This window comes from Nyctereutes procyonoides, unplaced genomic scaffold, assembly GCF_905146905.1.
Source record: "Nyctereutes procyonoides isolate TBG_1078 unplaced genomic scaffold, NYPRO_anot_genome, whole genome shotgun sequence".
NCBI classification, from domain to species: Eukaryota; Metazoa; Chordata; class Mammalia; order Carnivora; family Canidae; genus Nyctereutes; species Nyctereutes procyonoides.
This window is the reverse complement of record NW_026575051.1, coordinates 64471852-64490019: the sequence shown is the minus strand read 5'-3', so window position 1 is coordinate 64490019 and position 18168 is coordinate 64471852. Positions and strand designations below refer to the sequence as shown.

Here is an 18168-nt window from a genome sequence, read left to right as displayed (position 1 = left end):
TTCTTCCCAAGCATTAGAGCCATTCAAGACCCAGAACTCAGCAATGTTGACCTTTAATTGCCCCACAGATGACGTTTTTGTCAGCTGGTGGGGTGGGCTACCAGTTACAGTCGTTTAAAAAATGGAACTGGTTCAGAAAATGGAAATTGTTTCATTATGATTCTAGGTATTGGAACCAAGGAGGACTGGGTGCAGACACTTTCACAAAGAAAGTCATCAGAGGTCAGACAGAGAGAAAGGTCCATGTGAAGAAAACAGATAAAAATAATTGAGCAAAGATAACTCATCAAAGTTTACCAAAAAAAAAAAAAAAAAACAGTTTTCAAATTTACATGCCTAATTATAAATACTAAGATTTGCGTTTCTAGAAGCTCAGAATCAGATTTGGAAGGGACCCTCAAGAGTTGTGTTTTGCAACTTCCCTCAAACTCTGAGAAATGCATCGGTTTGCCCCAGATCTCCCAATGAAATTAGTAGTAGGCCTTGAAATAGAATCTAGATCCTCTGCCTCTTAATGCTCTACTTTCTTTCATTACAGCCCTCTAATTTGTTGACCTTCCAAGAGTGGCTAACCTTGATGCTCTTTTAAGTCTGTCTTCTTTTTGTAGTAGAAAGTGTTCACTTGCACCCCATCCCCCCTAGGCCTAAGGAACAGAAGTCCTTGAGTCTTGTCTAGAGCGCCAAGAAGTAGGGGCTTAGGCTCTTAGTCCCAGGACAGATGGCAATTAGGCTTCTGGATTCCCTGGCGGACACTATCCTTGCTACCATTTGGCACTGCTGGAACAAGTCATTTCACAAGAATCTAAGGGAGAAAACTATTACGCAGGTGCTTTCTTATATTTAAGTATAACAGATGTCTAAACAGGTGAATGCCTGTGTTGGTAAGCCATATATTGGAAAAAAGAAGGTTCAGATCATTAAATGGCCTTGTTAAAGTATGTGTTGTTGTTAGTCCTGTGGTCTTTCTAGAAATATAACAATTTTAAAGGAAGATGAGACTTAAACACATCTGTCTTTGGTATAATTTTAAACGTAAAGTAAAAGCCACCTGGGTGGCTCAGTTTGTTAAGCTCTGCCCTCAGCTCAGGTCATGATCCTAGGGTTTTGGAATCCAGCCCCGCATCATCAGGCTCCCCGCTCAATGGGGAGTCTGCTTTTCCCTCTCCTGCTCCCCCTGCTTGTGCTCTCTCTCTCTCTCTCTTTCTGTCAAATAAATAAAATCTTTTTAAAAAAATAAAAGTAACGGAAACATTTCAGGCAATGGAGAGAGGCTTATGTGTGCACTGAGTCAGTCACCCTTGCCTGGGAAACACTTAACTCCCTTAGGCTCTTCCTGCTTTTCATAATCTCTTACCATCCTTGACTTGTTAACCCAAAGAAGTCGAAAGTTTTTTCCTCAGTGGTCATCACTGAGTATGAAGGTGTATCCTGTTTGAGTGAGTGGCTTATTTGGAAGTATGGGTCATTTATAAATTATAAACATGTAAGTGTAGGTCTGCCTATATTTGCTAATTACATAAAAGAGAAAAAGAGTGAGAGAATAAAATGTTTCTGTTGCTTCTCTCTGGTTTGAAATTTCGGGGAAGTAAAGGCCATAATCTAGTTATCCAGAGCCATTGTTAAAAGTTCGTGCCATCATTTTGACGTTGAATGTTGGACTTCCTCTTTGAAATCCCTCTTCGCTTCACCAGTACTGGTCTCAGAGCTCAAACTGTTTCAAAACCATAACATTTCTTAGTGAGTGATTGATCTGTATTACGTGTCCAGCCATCAGGGGGATCTTGGGATGTTGCTTGTATAAACTGTAATCCAATCTGATGCTTTGCATTTAGTTACAATCTTTCATAGACCTATTGGCGATACTCTATCCTTCTGGATTTGGGAATAGGGCTTATCTGATACCTTCAGGGGGAAAAAATCCATTCATTTTCTTTTCTCCCCACTTAAATAACTCAACACATCTGGTAACACTGTAGGATCATTGTCCTTCTAGTTCCTCTGCAGCTCATATTGCTACAATATTTCTTAAGTATTTGGTTACCTAAAGGGCAATGTGATTAAAAAAAAAAAAAGACTTTGTATAGGTCTTACAAATTAACCCATCTACAGAGCTAGAAAAAAAAATATGCCTTTAATCAGCAAAATTTCCATATCAGCAGCCTTGTCTGTGTTACATAGTATGAATGTAAATATAAATTTGGAGATAAATGCCCATGTATTAAAATTTTAAAGCAAGTCTTTCCACAAATTAATATAATCTGCCTCTAAGAAAATGTTTATTAAATGTAAGGTACCTGAGATTAAAGTACCTTCTTGTTTGGGTCTGTATCCTTTGGCTTAATAATGTCTTCAATTACAAGAATGATAAAAGCTGAAACAAAATCCTTTAATTCAATCAGAACTGAGCTAAATTTTAGGAAGCAGAGAGTGGGAATCAGATACGGGAACTGCATAATATAGGAAGCTAAGTATACAAGATATTAAGACTTTGTGAGAAGTGGTTGGGGCTGCTTTGAGGAATTCCGTTTGAAATGGCTGCATTGAACATTAGAGTAATACCACTATTTTATTCTCCTGAATTAAGATGTTTTATGCAAACAACTGTAAATTGTGCAGTAGCTCCAAAGAGACTGTTTTCTGCTTGTTTTACATTCTGGAACAAGTTCAAAGCTTTTGATTTTGCTTCTTTTTTTTTTTTTTTTTTTTTTTTGTTAATAGCCTGAGTCTTGGAAATAATGCAGGTTTGATGAATATGATTTCAATATTGCAGTTCTATAAAAATTTTTAGTGTTTATGGTACATTTGACCCAGGGGCCCTACACCAAACATATCCACAGTACATTTTAAGTACTACATAATGAACACATTTGAAAGGTTAACCATTCTTTTGCTTTTGCTTTTCTTTCTGTATTAAGTATGAAAATTAGCATTGTAATGACTCCCGGAATGGAGATATTGAAAAATTATCCACCTGACAGAAATTAACATACAGAAAATAAATCGAGTTAAAGATTTCAGTAGGTATCTAAAATTTAAGCTTATGTTCAAAATGGCTATTACTGGATTTTCATGTATATTAGTTCAATGCTATGCTTATAAGATTTTTTTTCTTGAATTATGCCTGAAAAAAACTGGATCACAGCTCTAATATCCAGGTGAGCAATGCCATTTGCCAGGATCTTTGTAAATAGCCCTATTTTTTCTATCAAACACACATACTGCCTTGCCTACCAAGCCTTCTGAGGCATTCTGAGGTAAAAATGCGGGCAAAATTTTATAATTATTTATCTTGATTCTTTTTTATTGTTTTTTAGGTTGTGGAACTTTTAGCAAGCGCTCTTATGGACTTGGTCCAAGGAGTATACCATGAAAATTCTACTTCAGCAAAGGTAAGGATTTGGTATTCATTATAAAATGTTAAGTTAAAAACCCTCGTGGCAAAACTAGAATTGACGAGCGAAAATGTCATTCTTGTTTTGTGTTTAAATTGTACATGACATTTTTTTTAGATTAGTGTTTTGGCTACAAATTCATGGCCATACGCTTAGTACATAGCAGATTTAGCCAATTAAAACAACCTCTTATCCTCTGGCTGGATTCACAGTCTGTTCAATCTGCCGCAGCCCAGTAGACACCAGGATGCTGCTGGCTGGCAGGTAGCACCGTCACCAGGCAGGCAGGCTGGAGAAACAACTCGTGCTGAGGTGGCTGGGCCCAGCCTTTCCCCCGAGGAAGGGGCTTTCCATGTCCCAGAAGAGTGGACATGATCTGAAGAAGACCACTTTTGGGGGCCTGAGGGAGGAAGGTCTTTTACAAGATCCAGAATTTACTACAATTATTAACTTCTCTGTGATAAGAAGTAGGATGGTTGTGCAGTTGGATCATTTGGATTAATTATATGGACCTAGAATTAAGGTTTTTTGACTCATTTAACAGGACATCTTATGGGTTAGGTTTTATTTCTTTAAAATGCAGTTACTTCATTTCAGTAAGATATTGAATGTGAAGCAATTGCCTCATTGACCACCACCATCATTTAACATGGTATATACTGTTATACAGGATTCCTGTCTTAGTGTTTCATTATTCTAACTTTCTTAGCATCTGTATTAGCAAGATTTGATTCACTGCAAATTAGAGAAAATATGCACGTATGCACATCTTAGGCTTTTTGACATTTCCATTTGAAAAAAGAAAGACAAATTTTCCTGGAAATGAAACATAGGGCATGAGCAACTTGGATAGAAAATTTTAAAGTATAACCCAGGGACTCTGGATGGTTCAAAGAGTGGTAAGTAAAATATGAGGAATTATACCTTGAACGTCTGCTAACATTTGGTTCAAGGAACCACAGTTCCCAGTAGGCATATCTAGCTTCACCTAAGCAGCATAGTGGTATGTGGAGACCTGGCAAGGATATATGACCACAGTGGGACCCCCCTTTGCTGCATTTTTCAAAAACCTAACATACTTCACTATACCATAGCTGAGGGTTAATACCAGATGGTAAAATGGAGGATCCCTAATGTAGCTCCACTCATAAAAAGTTGCCTCATATATAGTATGATAAAGATGATGATAGATGAGTACATAACACTGCCAAGCAACTCATCTATGTTTCTTCATTTAATCTTCACAGAAGTCCGCTAGCAGACACTACTGCTTCCCCATTTTATATATGGGAAAACTGAGGTTTAGAAAAGATTAAATAATTTGCCCACAGTCATACAACTTATTAGTTGAGATTTGAACTTCAGAGCTCAGACTCTTCTCATTTTCTGCCTCTCTACCTTAATGAAACCCAATTCGTTAGCATCCTCTGCCGTACCTGAGATCCCACCATTTTTGATGATTATAGTGACCTCTTCTGGTGGTTGAGCCATTGTTTTCCCCTGGGATAGTTCTAGGTGTTCAACTTAGTTCCATGTAAGATATTAATATTTTACAGTTAAGTACTTTAATTTTTAGGCGAAAGTGTTTTTTTTAAGATTTTATTTATTTATTCATAGACACAGAGAGAAAGAGGCAGAGACACAGGCAGAGGGAGAAGCAGGCTCCATGCAGGGAGCCCGATGTGGGACTCGATCCCAGGACCCCAGGATCACACCCCAGGCTGCAGGTGGCGCCAAACCGCTGCACCACTGGGGCTGCCCTTAGGCGAAAGTGTTATTACTGGTTTTAGGGTTCTTGATTTATCCGCTCCTACCATTTGTCCACCATAACTAACCTAATTCAGTAATAATTTCGTGAACATTTGTTAAGCACTGACACTATGTGTCAGGCAACCTAATGGCAACAACAATAATAAACACTCCGAGAGTACTTTACAGCGTGCTAATATTTTCTTTCTATACAATCACCATGAAAGGGGGGACATTGGTTGGTATGCCCATTTTATAGAGGAAAAGCCTGAAATTCAGGGATGACAAAAAGCAGGAAAGCACAGTGTCTGGAAACTATTTGGGGATGCATGTTTCCCAGTGACATGACCTGAACCCAGGTTTTTTGAGTCCAAGTCCCACATAATCTGTTTCTTCCTGGGAAAGAGAAAAGAGGAAGCAACAAAAGTCTTTGAAAGACTGTTGATCTGTGCACTGCCACTTAGTAAGCACTAATTGCTGACTTTGATTAGCTAGTTTTACTCAAAAGAATCTGTAGCGATGCTTTGTTCGTCTGCCCTCTTTCCCTACCAACTCCTCAAACACAGCCCTTGAAAGCACTAGAGACCTTCTTTAAGCAATTACATTCCTGAATATAGCCAAACCATATAAAGAGCTGTTTTGGGTCTTTGTTGGGTTTTTTTTTTTTCCTTTTTTTCTTTTTATAACGGAAGCAAAATGCATAGTTGAACTGAAGCTGTGGGGGTGCTTCTTGATGTCTCCATTTGTGCCCTAGGTCCAATTTAGGTTAACCGCATTTCCCTTCCTAACCAGAAAAATCCTGGCGCTCTTTATTTTCCCCCTCCTCTTACGTGTGCTTGCCATTGCAATGGCAGTTCAGAATTTGGGTTTTCTGACTTGGCCCAGGAATCACTTCAGAGGCAGAGAGCACCGCCCCACATGGAGCGCCTTCAAGGTTTTCATGTTCTGGCATGACTGGGTAGCAGCCACAAGTGGAGGTCATGCGGGAAGCGAGTGGCACAACCTCCGTAGCCTTGGGCCAATTCAGTACACAAAAGAATTGCTTTGTGATTTAAAATCAGCTGCAAACCATTTCATCTCCTTAGGGAGAAGAGAATACAATAGCAGTCTGTTTTCTATATGGCTACTTAATGCAGTGATGGAGAACCTGGGTAGTACAAAAATAGCTTTTTGTGGAGTCATATCTATGTGACCAGGGGAGATGCATTAAAAGCAAACGGAGGGGAATTACAACTGAACAGGTTCAACATCACCTTCTCCATAAGTTTGTAGAGTAATTACCTAATCCTCCTCTAAACAATGAAAATTTTGTGACTTCTGTCGGTAACACTCGACAGATAATAGGTAAATTGTGATCATGTAAGCATTCGAAGTGATTTCGGAAATTCATCCCTTGTTCTAGCCATTGAAAAACAACATTTTTATTTTTGTGTTTGCTAGTCTGTGAGCCATTTTTCCCTTATAATAAAAATTAGCCATGTGCTTTCTTTAGCATTCATAGTATCACCCCTCCCTCTACCTGTTTTGTTTTTGTTAGTTAGCTAATTGGGGAAAAAAAGCATATTAAATAGAAAAATTGCATATATTTTTTAAAGATTTCATACATGAGAGACACAGAGAGAGACAGAGACAGGCAGAGGGAGAAACAGGCTCCCTGTGGGGAACCCGATGCTGGACTTGATGCAGGACTTGATCCCGGCCCCTGGGACCAAGCTGTGAGCAGAAGGCAGACACTCAATCCCAGCCACTCAGGCATCCTGAAAAATTGCATATTAAATGTAATGGTTGTTTACCATTCTAAGAGTTCCCCAGTAAGGTTCTGCCTTGTACGTGGTATTCCTGTTACTCACTATACCCAATAAATATTTTATGTTTTAGTAAAATTGGCTTTGAATCCACAGACCTTTATATCTAAAATAATCTTTCTAACATAGTTATCTTATACTTTGTTTCTAATTAGAAGAGTAACTGCATGTTCATTAAATAAAAATTGAAAGCACAGAAAAAGGTCAAGAAGAAAATAAAAATTATTCTACATAAACCATTCCCCAGAAATGAATCATGATTACTCCTCAGTGTATTTCCTTCTAGATTTCATTCTGTATCTTTCCCATTTTAGAGTTATTATTGTATATGTTTTTACCCTGGTTTGTTCCCTAGGATTTGTCATTAAAAGTCTTCAAAATTTAATTTTAATGGCTACTTAATATTTCTTCCTACTACTATACTATAATTTACGGAACCATTGCACAATTTTTTAGATACTTACCCTGTTTTCTTTTTTGTAATGAATTTTAGCAATATTATATATTATGATGAACCTCTTAGTGTATATGACTCTGCTCTATTTCATACTATTTGCTAAAAAAAAATCTGAAAGTGAGATTTGTTTTTTAATCAAAATTAAGAATATTTTCAATATATTCCTATGCAGAAAAAGCTTGCTGTCCTTAGAAAAGCCAGCTTATAGGGCACCTGATGGCTCAGCCAAGTAAGCATCTAACTTGATTTTGGCTCAGGTCATGATCTCAGGGTCATGGGATGGAGCCCTGCATCAGGCTCTGTGCTCAGGGGAGAGCCTGTTTGAAATTCTCTCCCTCCCTCTCCCTTTGCCCCTACCCCCTTAAGTAAATAAATCCTTTTTAAAAAAGAAAAGAAAAACCTGCTTATAAGGTTGGCCCATGGCTGCCATCTAGGAACTTGGATTTTAGGAGTGTCTCTACCATTATCTAACTGATAAGTGAAGCTCACTGTACCCAAACTGTTTCTGCAAACACTGTGGTTTATTTTGAATACCTACTTTCTGGGAGTCTGAAAATTTGGCATATGCTAGATAGGGGGTGACCAACCCCTCTGAAAAACTGAGCTCTGAGTTTCCAATAAATTCCCCAGTAGACAGCATTTCATATGTTATAGTATGTGTTAATTCTTGGAGGAATCAGTCACATCCTGTGTGACTCCACTGGTAGAGGACTCTGGGAAACTTGCATCCAACTTCCTGCAGACTTCATCTCTTGCAGCTTTTTCCCTTTGCTGGTTTTGCTTTGTATTCTTTTGCTGTAATAAATCATGAGTTCGACTGTGGGTTGAGTTCTAGGAGTTCCTCCAAACAAGGCATGGAAACCTTGGAGTGGTCTTAGAGACCCCTAGACACTCTTTCTCTGGTTCTTTATTATTTATTTCCCACCCTCTCCTATTCCTTCCTTGAGAATCTAACCACGGTCCTCTACAACTCTTATGTTGGTGTTGAAATGGGGAACAGCATTTGAAATGGGGAACCTCTTTCCTGTCTTCAGAGATTCTGTTAATGCTGGCTTGACTCCAGTCTCAGAAAGTGAGAGGGTTTTAAAGAGGATCCAGTTCTCTTGGAAAAGAACTGGTTTGAACATAGTCACTAAAATTACAAAGATCCATTATGGTTTTTTTTTCCAAGTGTAGATTATGCTGTCAGTAGATTAAGAGAGATAGGAAAGATAACTTCTGTCCATCTATTTTTTTTATTTCTTTATTCTTATCTTCTATTATTAGTCCCTTAGCAGCTTTCAAGTAAAATATAAAAAAGATAATTCAGGCCACCAGAAAGTTATAGATTAGCTCCTACCTGCAAAGCTCAATGCCACCTTTTAAAATACAAGAAAAAGATGAGCAAGATGAGTTTGTCCACTGAAAAACCTAACAGGGGATGCCTGGGTGGCTCAGCAGTTAAGAACCTGCCTTTGGCTCAGGGTGTGATCCCGTGGTGCTGGGAATCCCACATCAGGCTCCCTGCAAGGAGCCTGTTTCTCCCTCTGCCTGTGTCTCTGTCTCTCTCTGTGTCTCTCATGAATAAATAAATAAAATCTTTTAAAAAAGAAAAAAACTAACAGGAGGAAAATGTGAACAAAAGTCACATCTGGTTGGGAAAATCAGAAAAGACATGAAGGAGAATGTAATATATGAGATGGACATTTAAGGATGGAAAGGATGCCTGCTGATGGAGGAGGATGGCATTCCAGGCAGAGGAAACATGATCAAAAGTTGGGAGACATATTTAAGATTAGGGATTCATCCAAGTTAGAATAGAAAAATCATAAAAATACTGGAAAAGTATCTTTTGTCACATGATTGAAGACTTTCAATGCCAGATACAGAGCTAAAACCAGATTTAGTACTTAAGAGAGGGATTGAATATTTTTTTAAAAGATTTTATTTATTTATTCATGATAGACAGAGGCAGAGACAGAGGTAGAGGAAGAAGCAGGCTCCATGCCGGGAGCCCAACGCGGGACTGGATCCCGGGACTCCAGGATTGCGCCCTGGGCACAAAGGCAGGGACTAAACCGCTGAGCCACCCAGGGATTGAAGATTTTTTTTGGGGGGGGGGGGGGAATTGAAGATTTTTAAACAAATAAATTACATGATCAAAATAACCTTTGGGAAAGCTAATTCATCAGTTGTCATTATGATGATTTATTTACAGGGGTTAGAGGTATATAAAAACAATTGGAAAGCCAAAACAATAAAGGCTAGGGGTAATCTTCCTCCACTTTAACATAGTTGGCCCCTTCTTGATATTCATATCTCTACATCAATATTACCTTTTCAGAAACGAGCCCCCCACCCAATCCTAAGTAGCCACCCTACTTAATTCCCTTTATTTTATTAATCACAGTTGTAACTATTTGATATTATTCTTATAGTTTCTCCTACAAGCATATTAGCTCCATGGGAGGTGGGATTTTGTTTATCATTGTATTCCCAATACCAGAACAGTGCCTAACACATTAGTAGTTACTCAAAAATAGTTGTTAAATTAATGATGTAGCTTTATTGATGTACAGTAAATTGCAAATATTTAAAGTACACAATCTGATGGGTTTTTTAAATGTATTTTTTAAGATTTTATTTATTTATTTGACACAGAGAGAAAGAGCACAAGCAGGGGGAGCGACAGGTAGAGGGAGAGGGAGAAACAGGCTCCCCACTGAGCAAGGAGCCCAATGAGGGACTCAATCCTAGAACCCTGAGATCATGACCTGAGCTGAATGCAGACGTTTAACTGACTGAGCCACCCAGGTACCCCTGATATGTTTTGATCTATGTGTGCACCAGTGAAACTGTCATCACAATCAAGATAATGAACATGTCCATTACTTAAAAAAAAAAAAAAAAAAAAGCAAGCTTGCTTACTGCTTGCTACAAGAGCAGTAATCCCCAAAACTCAGTGGCTTTTTTTTTTTTTAATCTATAACACAAATCCACTGAAGTATAGCATCCATCTGAGCCTACGTTGTTGCCCCTGCAGGACTTGAGACCAAGGATCACCAGCACAAATATGCCGATGCAAATGCTTCTTGCTGTGCATGAATAATAAAGTCCTTTGTCTCTGATCCAGGAATCTTGTGTCTTCTGGTAGCATCCCCAGTCACAGACTAACTCATTAGTTTGTATTTAAGGTAAAGCAAAACCTCTGATCCAACGGCTAGATGTAACACAATGTTGATGTAGTGCAAATGGACATTCTTCCCTTGCTTCTGATGGTAGGAAGAGGACATTCAGTATTTCACCATTAATTGCCAGGTTAGCTGTAGGGTTTTTTGTTAATAGAAGCTCTTGACTAGTGGTGAAGTTCTCTTGTATTCCTAATTTCCTGAGAGTTCTTTATCAGGAATTAATGTTGATTTTGACCATTTTTTTCATACAGCTTTTGAGGTGATCATTTTTTCCTGTTTTTTTTTTTTCTCTCTTTTAGGTTTTCCTCTTTTAACCTATTAATATGGTGAATAAACTGATTAATTACCAAATGTTAAGCCACCTTTGCTTTCCTGGAGTAAACCTCACATGATCTTGATGCAGTCTCCTTTTTATATATTGTCAAATATGATGTGCTAAAATTTTGTTAATGTTTCCATCTTTATTATTGCAAAATAAATTGGGAAATATTTCCTCCTTCAAGCAGAGGGAGAGGGACAAGTCAACTCCATGCTGAGTGTGGAGTCTGATGGGGGGCTCAGTCCCACAACTGAGATCATGACCTGAGCCAAAACCAGCAGTGAGACTCCCTACTGACTGGGCCACCCAAGTGACCCTCCTTTTTTATTTTTTTGAAAGATTTTTGTGTAGAATTAGTATTATTCTTTCTTTAATTGTTTGATAGAATTCATTAGTTAGGCCATTGGATTTTTCTTTGTGGGAAAGTTGGGGTTTTTTTATTTTTTTTGGGGGGGGGGTTTAAATTACAAATTTAATGCTTTAAAAATTATTGGACTGTTTAGGGTTATGTGTTTCTTAACTTTGGTAGTTCATGTCTTATAAAGAAACTTTATTTCATCTAAGTTGTCAGACTTATTGGCATAAAGTTCTTAATATCCCCACATTATCCTTTAATATATGTAGAATTTGTAGTGCTGTCACCTCTCTCATTTCTAATACTGGTAATGCCCCCCGCCCCCCCCCATTAAGAGGCTTAACAATATTATTGATTTCAAAGGACCAGCTTTGGTTTCACTGACTTTTTCTCTTTCACCTTTCTCTACTCTTTCTTCTGATTACTTTGGTTTATTTCCTTTTTTTTTTTTTTTTAATTTTTAAGGTCTCGTTTATTTGAGACCTGTTTTTTTTTTTTTTAAGATTTTTAATTTATTTATTTGACAGAGGTGGGGGTTGGGGAGCACAAGCAGGCAGAGCAGCAAGCAAAGGGAGAAGCAGAAGTAGGCTTTCCGCTGAGTAGCAAGCCCATCATGAGGCTCTATGGCTCCATCCCAGGACCCTGGAATCATAGCCTGAGCCAAAAGCAGACACCTAACCACCTGAGCTACCCAGGCTCCCCAAGACCGGTTTTCTTTTCTAATATGATATTTAGTGCAATGAATTTCTCTTTGAGTGCTACTTTAGTGACATCCCACAAATATTCATTATGTTGCTTTTAAATTTTCATTCAGTTCAAACTAATTTCTCTTAATTTTTTTTCTTTGACAAATGGATTATTTAAAACCTTGTTATTAAAAAAAATAAAATAAAAAAATAAAACCTTGTTATTTAGTCTAAGTATTTTGAGACTTTTTCCAGATGTCTTTCTGTTATTGATTTATAATACTATTGTGGTTAGAGAGCATATTTTATATGGTTTGTATTATTTTAAATGTATGGAGAGTTGTTTTATGACCCAGATATGATTTATCTTGGGAAATGTTCACTTAAAAGAATATGTATTCTGCTATTTTTTATGGAGTGTTATGTAAATATCAATTAAGTCAGATTGGTTGACAGTGTCATTAAAGTCTTCTATATCTGTAATTGTTTTCATTCAGCTCGTTTTCTCAATTACTAAGAGAAGGGTGTTAAAGTTTCTGACTATAATTATTGATTTTTTTGCTTTCTCCTGGCCATAGTTCTGTCAGTTTTTCCATCATGTATTTCAAAGCTCTGCTTTAGGGACATTAACCTTTAGGATCCTTATGTTATCTTGATGATTTGATCCCTTTATCATTATCTTTTTTTTAATGATCTTTTTTTAGCCCTAGTAATATTCTTTATATTGATTTTTGTCTTGTTTTGTTTTTCTGATCTCTCCCTTATCTGATACTAATTTAACCACTCCAGCTTTCTTTTAATTGAAATGAGGTATATCTTTTTCCATTCTTGTACTGTTTTTATATTTAAAGTGGGCTTTGTATATGTAGCATTTATTTGGATCTTGCTCTTTTATTCAGTCTGGCAATCTCTACCTTTTAATCTGTGAGTTTAAATCAGTTACACTTGATGTGTTTATTGAAACAATTGAGTTTAACTCTGCTATTTTTTTAACTCTGCTATTTTGTTATTTGTTTGCTATTTATCCCATTTGTTCTTTTTTCCATTTTCTTCTTTTTCTGCTTTCCCTTACATTATTTTTTTACAATGCCCTTTTGCCTCCATTTTTACTTGTTAACTACAACTCTTTGCTGCATTTTTAGTAGTTACTCTTGAATTTATAATATATAGCTTTAATTTATCACAGTTTAGTTTCAATGATAATATACTTTTACTTATAGGGGAAGCTTACAAATGGTTATTTCTACTTCTTCCCTCTCAGGCTTTGTGTTATTTTCATATATTTAGTTTGTATATAGTATAAATCTCACAACATAATGTTACTATGTTTGCTTTAAACATTGAATTATATTTTAAAGGGTCTTAAAAATTTTTAAGTCTTTTATATTATCCCCATAGTTAATATCTTCAGTGCTTTTCATTTCTTTCTGTCAATCATTCAATCATACAAATTTCTGTGTGGTGTTATTTTCCTCCTTCATAGACTTCTTTCAACATTACTTCTAGTACAGGTTTACTGGTGATTAATTATTCCAGCTTTTGTATAAGAAAAAAACTTTTATTTTGACCTTGTTTTTAAGATATATTCAATGGATATAAAATTCAAGATTGACAAATTTTTATGTTACTTCACTGTCTTCTTACATATGTTTCCAAAAAGAAAGTTGCTGCCATCCTTATTTTTGTTGCTTATTTTTGTCCACATTTTATACAAACTGTGTCTAAATTTCTCACACTGTTTCTATTTTTTTCTCAGCCATTGGTTTTGAGCATTTGATTTATGATGTGCCTTGGTGTCATATTTTTCATGTTTCTTGTGCTTAGGGTTCATTGAGCCTCTTAGATCTGTGAGTTTATTGTTTTCATCAAATTTGGAAAATTTTTGATCATTATTTCTTCCAAATACTTTTTCTGTCCTCCTCTCTCCTTCTCACAGGGTCTCAAATTACTTCTGTAATAGGTTGCTTAACAGAGCCCACTGTTGCTGTATTTTTTTTTCAGTGTTTTTCTCTTTGCATTTCATTTTGGATAATTTCTATTGGTGTACATTCAAGTTCACCAATTTATATCTTCTGTGTTTCTATTTAACATGCTCAATGTTTCTTCTAGTTCCTAGACCATATGGACTACAGTTATGAAAACTGTTTTAATATCCCTGTCTCCTAATTCTATCATCTGTGTCATTTCTGAGTTGATTTCAATTGACTGATTTTTCTCCTCATTTTGCATTGTGTTTTCCTAGCCCCCTTACTTGTTTTTTTTTTTTTTTGCATGCTTGTTTTTTTTTTTTTTAAGATTTTATTTATTTATGCATGAGAAACAGAGAGAGAGAGAGAGAGAGAGAGAGAGAGGCAGAGACACAGGCAAAGGGAGAAGCAGGCTCCACTCAGGGAGCCCAACATGGGACTCGATCCCGGGTCTGTAGGATCCCACCCTGGGCCAAAGGCAGCGCTAAACCACTGAGCCACCAGGGCTGCCCATATGCTTGGTTATTTTTGAGTGGGTGCCAGACACTGAATTTTACTTCGTTGGATTCTAGATCTTTTTGTATCTCTATAAATATTCTTGAGTGCTCTTCTGGAATACAGTTTAGTTACTGGAAAACGTTTGATCTTTTCAGGTCTTTTAAGTTTTTTTAGGCAGGACTGGAATAGCATTTAGTCTAGGTCTAATTTTCCCCACTTCTACAGCAAAACCCTTCTGAGTACTCTGCTGATACCTTGTGAATTATGAGGCTTTCCACTCTGACTAGTGGGAACAGGAACTAATCCCAGCCCTGTATGAGCTCTAGGGATTGTTCCCTCAATACCTTCTGAATGGTTCTTTCCTCACACTTTGATAGTATTCTTGCACCCATGCATTGGTAATACTCAGCTAAAGACTTCAGGGAAACCCTTTGTAGATCTCCAGAACTCTCTGTGCACCTCTCCTATCTTGAGTACCCTGCCCTGTGCAGTGGAAGTACATGCAGGTCAAGGGCCAAGGAGTTCAACAGGTGTTTTCTTTCTCAAGTTATTAAGTGACTGAAAATTTATGTCTCCTGCTTTCTTACTGTCTCACTGTGTATTTTGTGGAATTAAGTCAATGTTCATCATCCTTTAACCTGTTCTTTATGTATCACAGCCTTTTGTTTTAGTGCTAAGTACCATCTAAATAGCATTTTCCCATAAAATTTACTGCTTTGCACAAAAATATGTTTTTTTTATTTTTTTAATTTTTTTTTTATTTTTTAAAACTTTTTTTTTTAATTTTTATTTATTTATGATAGTCACACACAGAGAGAGAGAGAGGCAGAGACACAGGCAGAGGGAGAAGCAGGCTCCATGCACCGGGAGCCCGACGTGGGACTCGATCCCGGGTCTCCAGGATCGCGCCCTGGGCCAAAGGCAGGCGCTAAACCGCTGCGCCACCCAGGGATCCCTAATTTTTTTTTTTTATGATAGTCACAGAGAGAGAGAGAGAGAGGCAGAGACACAGGCAGAGAGAGAAGCAGGCTCCATGCACCGGGAGCCCGACGTGGGATTCGATCCCGGGTCTCCAGGATCGCGCCCTGGGCCAAAGGCAGGCGCCAAACCGCTGCGCCACCCAGGGATCCCACAAAAATATGTTTTAAAAAGTAATAGACAATAATTAGAAATGTAGGTATTTATACAGGTTGGTCTCCGTGTCTTTGCCTGCAGATTATAGTATTTCTAGTCTTTTATGAGAGGCCTCAAGCTAAAACCACCCAGCTGAGCCATTACTGAATTCTGAACCAAAGAAATTGTGAAATATAATAAATGTTTCCATGTCCTTTGTCATTTAAGCGCAATCTTCTCTCACGGTGGGCAGGGTGTATTTCTATGCTCTTGAACTCTGCACCCAGCCATTTGACTTCCTTTGGCCAATAGGAGGCTCTCTTGGGCTTCTGTGCTCACTATGCAGAAAATCTGTTCTGGCTAGACTTCTGGTCCAGTAAGAATGAGAAACACTTGAAACAGAGCCTCTCCAGCCAACCCAGAAACATACGGTGAGAAGCAGAGCCACCAGTCTAGATTAGCTGAACATAGCTCATCCGCAGATACAACTGATTACTGTTTTGAAGCCCCAGAGTCTGGGTGTAGCTTTACCAATAGTGAATTGGGAGTCAGAAGGAGTCCGGGGGGGTCGCCTGAGTGGCTCAGCAGTTGAGTGTCTGCCTTTGGCTCAGAGTGTGATCCGGGGTCGGGAATCAAGTCCTGCATCGGGCTCCCTGCCAGGAGTCTGCTTCTCCCTCTACCTGTGTCTCTGCCTCTCTCTCTCTGTCTCTCATGAATAAATAAATACAATATTGAAAAAAATAAAAAAAGAGTCAAAAGATCTCTGGAGACCTGGAGGTCTATCTAGGCCAATCCTGTCATTAGGGTTCTGATTGGAGCAGTTGACTGGAGGCTTCTAGCCTGAGGACCCAAGTCCTGCCTTCCAGGACTAGAAACTACCAAGTAACTGGATTGTCAACCCTCCCCAGGCTGAAGAGAGCAGAGGTTTTGTCCTTAGGATTTCAGGAAGGTCATGTCATGGCTGTTCAGGAAGCATCTACAGTGGGAGTTTTGTGTGTGTGTGTGTGTATGTGTGCATTTGTTAAAGCTCTCCTAGTTTGTTAATCTTTATGAATAATCTGCACAATCACCACAGACAAAGTCACTGCAGAATCTGCTCCTTTTTCCTAGCACTTCTTTGGCCTCTGCAGTTCCCCTGACTTTTTTCAGTCTGTTCTTGTGTACCTTTCAGTGTTTTCTCGAGATCTTTTCTTTTTCATACAGGCCACATCCTACTAATCTGTATTTGGGTTCATGAATCATAAGTCATTAAAGCCAGTTGTCTTGCCGCCACCAAAATGAGCTTTGAATCCAAATGCAAAGATGACCTCCGATGTGGTCTTGTACATTTTAGTAAGTTTTTCCTAAATTTCTGTCATAGTTACTGTTGCCTTCCTAGGTTGAAGGACATTGATGACCATTCCTTTCCACTAGTTAGTTGGTCGTGGATTTCTTCATGTTATTCATGATAACAGTCATCCTCAGGCAGCCAGAGAGGAATACAGTGTTTCTATGGGGACGTCATTGTGCAGCGTGCAAGCAGAAGCATAAAATAATGTGGAAAATCCAGGGCTTTGCAGACTCTTCCCATAAAAATGGATGAAAGTGGGCAAGGAAGGTTAACTAGAGAATCAGTGAGTTTGAGTTCAAAGAAGCTAATTAACCTTTTCAAAGTGGAAGGGAGTTCATGTTGGAAGTTTATTTTTGTAGATTAGAAATAGGAAGAGTTTATTTTCCTTTCTGTGGGATTAAAAATTGTGTGTGTGTGTGTGTGTGTGTGTGTGTAAAAACTATATTGAAAAGAAAACCTATTTTAAGAGATTTAAAAGTGAAACAGTGAGTGCTATATAAAAGTATTAAGATACTCTGGGGTATATTTCACTGGTACATTTACTCACAACCTGTCCCTCACATTGCACCCAAGGCATGTATTAACGAGCTAATAAAACATGCCATGTCATGTTTTATTGTTTGCTGGGCATCTGTTCAAGCTTATATCACTCACATATCCAAGACTTTGAAGATACTAGTAGTGGTGATAATAAATACCTATAATTTTACTAACATCCTTTTTTCATAAAGTAGGCACAGTCTTAAATCATTCATTGCAAATAAAAATACTGAATTTATTCCGACTTAAAGGCTACTGAGAGTGGTTTTTTTAAAAGAAAAAAAATTTTATTTATTTATTCATAAGAGATACAGAGAGAGAGGCACAGACACAGGCAGAGGAAGAACCAGGCTCCATGCGGGGAGCATAAGAGACTCCATCCCAGGGCTCCAGGATCACACCCTGGGCTGAAGGCGGCGCTAAACCGCTGAGCCACCCAGGCTGCCCTGAGAGTGGTTTAAAATGCTTTTTTTAATTATGAAATGTATCATTCATACAAAAGAGTATATGTAACAGATACATGTAGTTTAAAGAAGAATAAGAATAATAAAGGTACTCACCATCGCATTTAAGCAATAGTACTGTATCTTTTTTAATCCGCACAGTGTTTTTATTTAAAGGAAATAGCAAATGTATTGTGAAGTAAGTGTATTAGAATCAAATGTAGGAGTATTAAGTTAAATATATAGAGGTGAAAAGTGAAGGTTGATACACATACTGAGAAGGCAAAAAAGCTATTGGTGACTGAGACAGCTTAGTACATATAATGGTCCTGTCAATTAAGTAG

General features: G+C 37.8%; 1 protein-coding gene across 4 annotated transcripts in view; it reads left to right on the top strand.

Annotated features, from left to right (window-relative positions):
- Positions 1-18168, top strand: part of PDSS2 (decaprenyl diphosphate synthase subunit 2) — a 253994-nt gene that overhangs the window by 172687 nt on the left and 63139 nt on the right. For all 4 annotated transcript variants that reach the window (XR_008665127.1, XM_055330701.1, XM_055330700.1 and 1 more), the window contains exon 4: positions 3315-3389. Coding sequence is in view for 3 of the 4 variants with exons in the window: in XM_055330701.1 (XP_055186676.1) it covers positions 3315-3389 (75 nt within the window). In the remaining variant the exon portion in view is untranslated. The remainder of the gene's footprint in view (positions 1-3314; positions 3390-18168) is intronic.